This window comes from Dicentrarchus labrax, unplaced genomic scaffold (genome assembly GCF_905237075.1).
Source record: "Dicentrarchus labrax unplaced genomic scaffold, dlabrax2021, whole genome shotgun sequence".
NCBI classification, from domain to species: domain Eukaryota; kingdom Metazoa; phylum Chordata; class Actinopteri; family Moronidae; genus Dicentrarchus; species Dicentrarchus labrax.
This window is the reverse complement of record NW_026136702.1, coordinates 9,789,519-9,799,287: the sequence shown is the minus strand read 5'-3', so window position 1 is coordinate 9,799,287 and position 9,769 is coordinate 9,789,519. Positions and strand designations below refer to the sequence as shown.

The 9,769-nt window shown below is 41.7% G+C and overlaps 1 protein-coding gene across 3 annotated transcripts; it reads right to left on the bottom strand.

Moving 5' to 3' along the window:
* Positions 1–3,786: 3,786 nt before the first annotated feature.
* On the bottom strand, positions 3,787–9,523 carry drgx (dorsal root ganglia homeobox). Of its 3 annotated transcripts, none has more exons than XM_051417424.1 (7): positions 9,460–9,523; positions 9,203–9,290; positions 8,287–8,387; positions 7,602–7,703; positions 5,715–5,887; positions 5,234–5,364; positions 3,787–5,119 (listed from the first exon to the last, which is right to left on the bottom strand). In XM_051417424.1, the coding sequence occupies exons 2-7, from the start codon at positions 9,258–9,260 to the stop codon at positions 4,746–4,748; spliced, it is 939 nt and encodes a 312-aa protein (XP_051273384.1). In that variant the 5' UTR covers positions 9,261–9,290; positions 9,460–9,523; the 3' UTR covers positions 3,787–4,745. The 3 variants fall into 3 exon arrangements, with proteins under 3 accessions (XP_051273384.1, XP_051273394.1, XP_051273404.1); XM_051417434.1 differs by having other exon boundaries at positions 9,203–9,357; positions 9,460–9,504; XM_051417444.1 differs by lacking the exon at positions 9,460–9,523 and having other exon boundaries at positions 5,234–5,346; positions 9,203–9,417.
* Positions 9,524–9,769: the final 246 nt, after the last annotated feature.

The window sequence follows — 9,769 nt, the reverse complement described above, 5'->3', positions numbered from 1 at the left end:
ATTTATCAGCCCCTATGGGTCGGGGCATTGTCATCCTGGAGGAGACCAGTCTCATCAGGAGAGAAATTGTTCATTATAGACTAAAGATGATCACTCAAAACAACTTTGTATTGATTTGCGGTAAGCCTTCCCTCTGAGGGGACAAGTGGATCCAAACCGTGCCAGCAATATGCCCCCCACAGCATAACAGAGCCACCGGATCCCCTCACTGTAGGGGTATAAGCATTCAGGCCTGTACCGTTATCTCGGTGTACGCCACACATGCACTCTCCAACTTGTCGGGAATATGGTGACGGATGACTCATCTGATCACTTTTTCCCACATCTCCCTCAGACCCAATGGTTTTTTTTTTTCTCAAATGTGCATTCATGTTTGTAATGAGGGGTTTATGCACTGCAGGCGGACTTTAATATCCCTCTCTATGTAATTGTCGACAAATAGACTGACGCAGTCTGATCACTTCCTGCACTGACATTCTTAGTCACCTGAGGAAGAGTTGCTGTTTTTCCCTACACAAAGCAGCACAGTCATCAAATGTGTGCTGTTGACCTCACTTTGATCTTTTCCTTTTGCCATATTAAAATAATCAACAGGGCCTGCTCAGCATTTTTATACATGCCACACATCATTATTGGATAATTGGAGCATGCAGTGCGCCTCTGTGGAAGCATCTGCATTCTTTAGGTTTCTCCACTCCTTTACAGTATTCAGGTCTTCCTTTTAATTTGCCGTCACAAACTTGGAAAGTGTTACAACTGGCTGAGGAGGATGTGGGATCTGAACAAGGAGAAAAAATGAATTTCCTGAAAGTGTGTTATTATTGTGGGTGGGAGGAGGTGGAGGACTTTGGTTTGGGTGCTCCTTTGGGAGACACAAATAACTCAATTGGTTCACAGTGGAGAGCCACCCTCTTCGTTAAACAGAACTGACAAGCACTATATGGAGGGTCAACAAGTGGCTTTTAGTCACCACCCATCTGCTATCATCACCATAGACTTGAATAGAGCTTTTTATTGACTATAAGACCATATGGCAGAGATGTTCGAGCAGATTTGTCATATTTTCTCATTAATTTCCTTTCACAGACGTTATTAATTTAATGCCACATATCTGAGAGGTTGGTTTCAACATGAATTTTACACTGACTTATTACAGTACTAGAAGACTAATCTCCCTGGCTACAGGCTCACCCACCCCCCAGCAGAAAAGGCCATAAGGCAGAGAAAGGGGAGGAACTGTGCCTCCCCCTTTCACCCCTCCTACAGCCCGCTGCTATAATAGGAGATTGCTGTAGCAGATAGTTTCCTGGGATTCTTGGCGGGTGCAGGGCCGGCCTGGCGGGATGATGGACACACACACATGGGCCTTAATGGAGACGCACTCCTCTACATATGCCCACACAAACACACACACACACACACACACACACACACACACACACACACACACACACACACACACACACACACACACACAGATGGTTTTGCATACAGCTCGCTAAACTATGGGAAAGGCTGAGGTAATCCCTTTTTAACTAATCTCTTTCCTCTCCTCTAAACAACCTCCACCCACATGCCCTTCTCATCCACCATTTTTCTCTCCACTCTGTACTCTTGTCAATCAGTAAAATCCATCTCTAGATTTCTTCCATGTTGATGAGATAATTATTTTCACAGATCTCAAAACCTCCTCATTTAGAATTTGCAACTTGCTGCTTTATCATCTTGTGTTTCTACTTGCTTATGGGCCTTCAGTACTCAGCACTTGTTAAAAATTGTATTTGATTAATGAAATTTAATTTATAAAAACGTCCCTCAGCAAAAATTACTCAACATGTGTTCCTCCAAAAGGCTCAATTTTCCCACTGAAGTTTGTTACCTACTGTGGGGAGTCTGCACAAGTTTCCTGCTCACTAAGTCCCTCTAGTGGACAAATTGAGAACAGACGTCTAAAATCCATTTGGACTGAAATGTTGAGGGTTTTTTTTTTATACATATCATATATGATTTTTTGCACAGTACCACTCCCCATCTTTGCTTCAACATAGTTGCATTATAAAGCTACTGAGGACTGTAAGCATTGATCTCAAACACTGAGGATGCTCTTCCCTGTGCTGAGTAAGGAGGAGCGGAGCTGTGGTTATGTGGCAGACAGCAGACAGGCACATTACTTGCCGCATTAAAATATGCTTTGTTTGTATTATCTCAATTCAGAGATTAGCTTAATTGATTCTAATTGATTGGGTTATTGATCAGCTCTGTTGCAGAGATGATACTGGGTGTTTTGGCCCTTCAGTGGACCGGCCTTGAATATGGCCCTTATGTCTGACTTTGGAAGCTGGGTCCTTGAATAGTAAAATTTAGGTGTTGCTCCCAATGTCAAGCAAAAGAATTGTATGTATGTGGCAGTCTTTCTTGAGCATACTGTCTCTTTCTATGTGCCTTATATTGTCTGTGGATGGGTGCATGTGCACAACGTCTCCCTGTTTCAGGACATATTTCCCCACATCCCTGCAAAATATTTCATTACTGCAACAAAAGAAGCCCATTAACTGCACTGTAAGAACAGAGTTCAACTGCTGTCCCCCATATTCACCATGTTTGTCTGCTTTTCTGGCCGCTCTCCAGCTAATTTGATATAACAATGCTCCACAAAACCGCCTCAGGACTTTTTTTTAGGTGACAGAAAATTATCAATGATGCCACATGCACAGCTGAATGTCAACACCAACTTGACTTGTTTATCAAATATTAAAGCAGTGAATTATGGGCACCATGCAGAACTTAATGATGATCGGAGTCATTATAACTTCAGCATCCTTTGTTTTGGCTAATGATTAAATTCCACAACTACTGTATTCAATTTTGGAGAGATTGAATGTGTTTCTCACGTCTTTTGTATGAGTTGGCTGCATTCTGTCGTCCATGTTGGTACATTTTTGGAAAAAGGAGCTGATTTGTATAAGGATATTGTGTTATCATTAGCTGCCCTGTCAGGGGGCTTAACATCTTTGCTCTGGAGCTCTCTCATGCACTTCATTATATTAGGGCATGATGTTTTTGGTAATACTATTTGGGGCATGAATAGATACAGTACCTGCAGTATTATAATACCAAATATATATAAAAATAGGCCATAATAGGTTCTGATTTTGAAACTTTATTTTGACTCCCATTTATTTTTATGGATGTTATGTGTTTTTCGGTGGAGACATATGGTGTTCCAATAGAATAAAAAATCCCATCAAATCTTAAAAAGTGTTAATGTCACAAGAGGGTGGTTCATACTCAGTGAAAGCGCCGCTTTATTGTCATATTTGTAGGGCACACATAATGGTGTAGAAAAGAGGATGTGAATGCTCTGTACACTATGTGTACAACCTGGCACGACTTCTGACATTATCTGCCTCTTCTGTGTCACCAGGGTGTCGCCTCATCAATTATTGAACCAGTACTTCGTGGTAATACATAATTTCTTATCAATTATTCATGATAATGTGTGTGTAGTTTACTTAATTGTGTTATTGACTATCAAAAGTAATTTCCTGAAAATCCTCAAGGACGCAAATTGAATCAGCCCAACTACTGGTTGTGTGCTCCGCGGTTAAGTATTCTCAATCTGATCAGCTGATCCTTTATTCAAGAGTCACTCTAGTAAGGAGAGATATTTAGGAAGAATAAATCAACAAATGTATTGCCTGTGATAAACTACTCTGTTAGGAGCCCTGAGGTGATGAGAGACGATAATTTAAAAAATGTAAATTCAACATTAATAAATAGCATATATCATGTTTAATAGGGTTTATTAAAAAATGCTCAGAGAGAGGAAGAGAAATAGGAAGAGGGTGAGCGTTCCTAAAAGTAAATAAATAATAAGAGTCACGATTGCTCTCCTCTCCCGGCTTTAAGGGAAACTGATAAATAATGTATCAGAACAGATGGCTGGAGCGAGAGGCAACAGGAGAGGAACATGAGCGACTACATCTTTAATTGTTTTAAAGAACATGTCACAACAGGACTGGTGTGTTCCCTGTCTGCTGACGCTACAGATGTGCTAACAGAGTGGAAGGGACAACCACCGCTCTGTCACTGGGTCTGCTTCAGCCTACCTGGGGTTCACACATGAACACACTGTATTCTGGCACATGTACACATTTACACTGAAAATGGCTGATTAATATTAAAGTGCACTTTCACTTTAAAAAAAAATCAAAAGAATGAGAGATTGTTTGAGCCCATTACTGACCTGATGGCATGAACATTATATTGCCAAAATCCGCACTGACCTGCCTTCAGTTTTACACTTATAGTTTACATGCATTAACATTCACAATGTAAGCATCTGTACTCTTTATGAAAATGACAGGAAATGTATCAGGATTTCTTAAATTCACATTATCAAATAGGTCTTTGTTGCACGCATGTTGCATCTATGTTAGTCCATCAAATAGAGTCCACGAGTGCACAAAGACACATATAGATCCAAAACCACACTTGTGCTTCTATTGGGATAACAAGGCCCAAAATATTGAGCATTTCTCACAAACAATAATAATTTACTGTCAAATAAATATTTTAATGTTTGCATCCATTGTGATATGAGTAAAGTCTTTCCCAGGCTGTTTCTGGAGTCAGTCAGTAGTTGTGCTTAGTTGCTCATAGGACCAGAGTAGAGTAGAGTAGTAATAACAGGCACGATCACACAGATTTAGAGTATCAGTACATCCACGTTTATGTCCAGCACCTCACTTTTTGTCCATTGGTTCCTTGGAGCAGTGAGGGTGTTTGTCAGGACTGCTCCCCAGGATGGGGACCTTGTTGGCCGGGCTGGGACTGGAGCTGTCTCCCCCTCTTCCCACAGTGCCAGGCACCTCGATGGCAGGGCCCACCGTGGGCCTCGCCACCCCGGCTGTGCTGACGCCGACTCCAGACAGGACTCCCACGCCGGGCCCGGTCGCAGCGCCAAGCAGGTTGGCAGACTGCAGCACAGCCTCCGAGTGCTCACGGGCCTTCATGCGCAGGGCGGCCACGCTGGCTGTGCGGTTGCCCTGACAACCGTAGGGCGGCAGGAAGGACAAGCCCATGGGGTCAGAGACACAGCAGGAGCACAAACCATTACCTGAAATATATAGCAAAAGTAGGACTCGTGGTGACACTACTGAAAACCACATTTTCATCCTCACATCATTTTTATCACCATCTCTATTTGTCAGTTCATGAGAATCATATTTACCTTTCAGTGTGGCGACCTGTGAGAGGGCCTGGGCGTAGGTGGCAGAGTTGAGGAGGGTGCCTGGTATACAAGATGGGAAGAACGGACCACTTGGACCCACAGTCCTGTTGATACTGGAGAACACAGACATACTATATCCAATCATCTAGTGAAAACTTACTGGCAAATTATTCTATTAAAACACTCACATTTCTAGAAATATATCTACTACTTTCAAATGTTTTTAAATCTGTACTGTGCATTGCTGGTCAGAGTTTATTAAGGATAGAGTGTCATCTACAGAAATGATCTAGATGGCTGTCTAGACAGTTTTGTAGTGGCAGTTATTGACGGAAAAGATATTGCCTCTTATTTATCTCCATCACCCAGATCCACCCAGCAGCAAATCTAGACCAGCAACCTTTGTGTCACACATTTCTCCTATCAATAGGAAACAATTTCACAACATTAACGACTACAACAATCATCTGTCTGTTCTCACCTCTGCTGCATCTCCAGTGGTTCCTTCTGCTTTCTGCTGTGGTCCACTGGGGACTGAGAGTTGATGCTGCGAGATGGAGGAGTGCCCTCACTCATCTGCTCTTTCCCTCCTTCAGGATCTGTGCTCCCTCGCTCCGTCTTCCTCCACTTTGCTCTGCGGTTCTGAAACCAAACCTGCATTAAAAAAAAAAAAAAGGAGAGGGAAGACAAAAAGCAAAAACGATTAAATTAAGTGACTAATTGAAACTGGAGTATCTGCATTTCCTGACACATTAGCAGCTTGCATCCATTTCTTTTATTTATTGAATGCAGCTCTATATCCATGCCCATTTTAAAAAAAATTCCTCTTGCATATTCTTTTGGCAATTCACAGACAAACACATGCAAACTTAAGTTTATCTGTTTGTTCTATTTGCTTTGTTTTGTGTTGCATGTCAAGAGCTGTTTGACTGTGTCACATCAGCGCTCTAATGTCACCCAATCCCCGACTTATCCCCAAAAAACTTCACCATCCACACAGCTGAGAACATATAGCTAAGTTCTGGTGTCTTAATCGAATGAAGGTCACTGCCTATAACAACATTTAATTGAGCAATTTTTCATTATCATATTTTAATGACTTCCCACTGACAGTTGTGCTGCCCGAGAGAGAGGCAGCTATGATGAAGTCGTTTATTTCCCTATTTAGTGATTGTTTGACAACATCAGATTCGATTAGGACTCGGTTCTAGCAGGCATTAATCATGATGTGTGAATGGAGGTTAGAGTCGGTGTGCATGTGCTCTGCATCCCTCCTATTGTACTGGAGGTATAAATGATGTCAACAGCCAAACAAAACACATGCATTCATTCGGCATAAAGAAAGGACAACATTTTGATGGCAGGACAACAATACAACCAATGGACTTATCTCACCCCTGCACCTTCCAGCTAGAAGTCGCGCCCCCCCACACACACACCCCTCTCTGAATGGGCTATAATTGCTCCATTAATCTCAATTTGCTGCGTGCTCTTAATGCGGGGGAGGCCCATTGACACTTTACAAAAAGGGGGGCAACAACACTACAACAGAAAGGAAATTTATTTTCTAATAATAATGTAAGTTTAATATCCCTGCATACTGCGGTGGATTCATGTTCAGATTTAATAATAGGAATGTGGTAATCGGATTAGGAGGGGAATAATTTGTTTACAATCCCTAATTTACAGCGCTGGATTCCATTATCAACCTCGCCATTGGGTTTAAGCGATAGTAAGATGACCCTGGGGAACAAAAGGCAAACTATTATATTTCCCACAATTAGATCTGCGCGCACAACAAAACCCAAAAGCAAATCTGGAATGCAGGAAATTACATACAGGACACATAACTTAATTACATCTGGCCAAGTTTATAACGGCGCATATGTGCAGGGCAGGAGCGGAATATAAATTGCCAAATTTAAGGTGTGTGTGTGTTTTTTTCTTGTTTTGTGTTTTTTTATGTGTGTGTGTGTGTGTGTGTGTCTGTGTGTGTGTGTGTGTGTGTGAGAGAGAGAGACAGAGAGAGGCACACACACACACACACACACACACACACACACACAGAGAGAGAGGGAGAGTTTCGTAGGCTGCAGGCTTTGCCCTCTTTTAAAACACATATCGTTTTCTGTCTGCGTTACGGGAAAGAGATCTGCATGGATGATGTATTCCTACCTTTGAGACGCGGACAAATTAGTGAGGAACATTATCGCTGGTTAATTATGAATGACCGATTAATCAAGCTAATCTAATATTCACCATTATGTTGATGTTATTAAAGTGCATCGCCGGAATGACAGAGTGGCTTAATTTACCCTCTCTCGCATGGTCAAACGTGCCCAGGACACATTAAGCTGCTGCAGCTTACCTGCACCCTGGCCTCGGTCAGGTTGATCTTCATGGCCAGCTCCTCCCGGGTGAAGACGTCCGGGTAGTGAGTCTGGGCGAAGACAGCCTCCAGAGCCTCCAACTGCATGGACACAAAACACCATTATACTTTAAATAACTTTATTTTCTATTAATTGATTTGTTTGTACTTTTCTTTCTTTCCTTCTTTCCTTCTCATCCTTTATTCTCATTATCCTCATCAGGTCTATACTGTTTGAAAATATAAAACTCTTAAACTCGCTTGTACATTTGATGGGGTTAACAGAATATTTGATAACAAAAGTAAAATAGTCTAAAATAGAGGGAAATATTGGCCTAATATCAAATTGTCTGCATGCCAGAGAGGGCAATTTACAGTTATGCCCACGCATGATCTTCAAAAGTACTAATATTAATTTATAAAGGTTTCCTAATGTTGTATTTTTATTTTTCATGTGTCTGAAGCAATTATATTATTTCTTTTAAGTTGTTAAAGTATAAAACCAATTTTAAAGGCCTTATTTTGTGTCCATGGTAGTTACCTGGAAAAGCACAATAAGTCCTTCATTATAAAAACTTCGCCAATTGTTTTATTCTTTTTCTATATATTAACATTATACCTGTTTGGCTTTAACTTAAGTTTCAGACATTTCTTGCTCGCTACTTCTCTCCTGGAAAATAATTACCTGTTGCAAAGTAAATGTTGTTCTGTTTCTGCGCTGTTTTCTACGTAGAAATCCATCATCAAAATCAGCCGGGGCGTGGTTGCCAAAACTGCTTGAATTCACTGAAAAAATAAAGTTTATTAGCGAGAAATCAGTCACTCAATTAAATGAATTCACAAAGTTTCATTTAAATTAAGTCAGTAAATGTGTGAGAGAGAGAAGAAAAAACTATAAATATTGGCCGGAGCAGACAAGATTAGGGCATTTATTCTCTGGCACATTTTGTATTTCCATTAGTTGCATGAAACATTGATGTCGGGTGTCTGAGGGGAACCATGACGGACTAAGAGCCATGACACCCAACATCTGTGCCCGGGACAAAACGCCCCCTCTGCCCCGGGGCCAAACCACCAGCGCTTCTCACCAAAACAGCCAGCAGATTGACACAGCAGAGGGAAAATCAGACTTAACCCTTTATACACACGTTTTCAATTTGTGAGAAAGAGAAAATATCCGTTTATTTTTAGACGTTTGATGGAATTATGGAGATGCTTTAAGCGTCCAACCTATTTTCAATGTTAATTTTTAAAGATGGGGAAATATCTGTTTTCATATATAATAATGACGATCTCTAACTGCGGATGAGAGCATGGACATCTTTTAATTTATCACCGCATAAAAATAGGGTTTGCCTTTATAGGCCTCTGTCACTTTTATAATAACTTGAAGATGATCATAAAATAAATGGTCAGGCCTTTCTTTTGTCGCTCCGACAACAACAAAACACACATCGTGTGCGCGAAGGTGCGCAGCAAAACTTTTCAGACTCTCCTTTAAGAGAGAGAGATTTAAGAATAACTTAGAGCTAAAACATTTTTTTTTAAAATGAAACCGACTCGAAACGATGTCGTAAAAATTGCAGAAGAGGAAAACTTACATGTGTTGGAGCGACAGCACTCTCCGTCTAGCTGAGGCGGACAGTGAAAGTAGAACATCCTGGCGCGTCTCTGAGCTGCGAACTGAACCTGGAACAGAGACAAAAGTTTCAGCCCGACGCCTCGGATCGGCTACAACTGCATCTGCGATTCAGATCTGTGGTGGGGGAGGAATTTGAACACATTAAATCGTCCTAAGAAGAGGCGGCACCGTGCGGAACTTGGGAAGATTCAAAGTTGATGCGAGAGCGCATCCTACCTGCAGTGAGGATGCTGATGTGGGTGACTTCCCGCTCTAGAGAGAGGATGCTGCTGCACTTCCTCTGACTCTCTGACTCTCTGTCTGGGAGTGTCCAGATCTCTCTCTCTAGCTCTCTCTCCCTCTCTCTCTCCCCCCCCCCCACACACACACAGACATACGCATCTCTCTCATCTCTCACTGTCTCTCTCTGGGAGTGTCCAGATGTCTCTATAACTGTATAACTGTCTACAGAGTGTTAAGGCTTTCAGCTAGTGTCGCAGAATCTCACGCCTAATTGGTCCTAATCGGATTATCACGGCTTTGTCTC

Bases quoted from the DNA above. Each gene is read 5' to 3' on its own strand.
- drgx (XM_051417424.1), bottom strand. From the start codon at position 9,260: ATGTTCTACTTTCACTGTCCGCCTCAGCTAGACGGAGAGTGCTGTCGC. The intron at 8,388-9,202 runs GTAAGTTTTCCT...TTATTTTTTCAG, and splicing joins GTGCTGTCGCTCCAACACAT to TGAATTCAAGCAGTTTTGGC. The intron at 5,888-7,601 runs GTAAGCTGCAGC...TTTTTAATGCAG, and splicing joins TGACCGAGGCCAGGGTGCAG to GTTTGGTTTCAGAACCGCAG.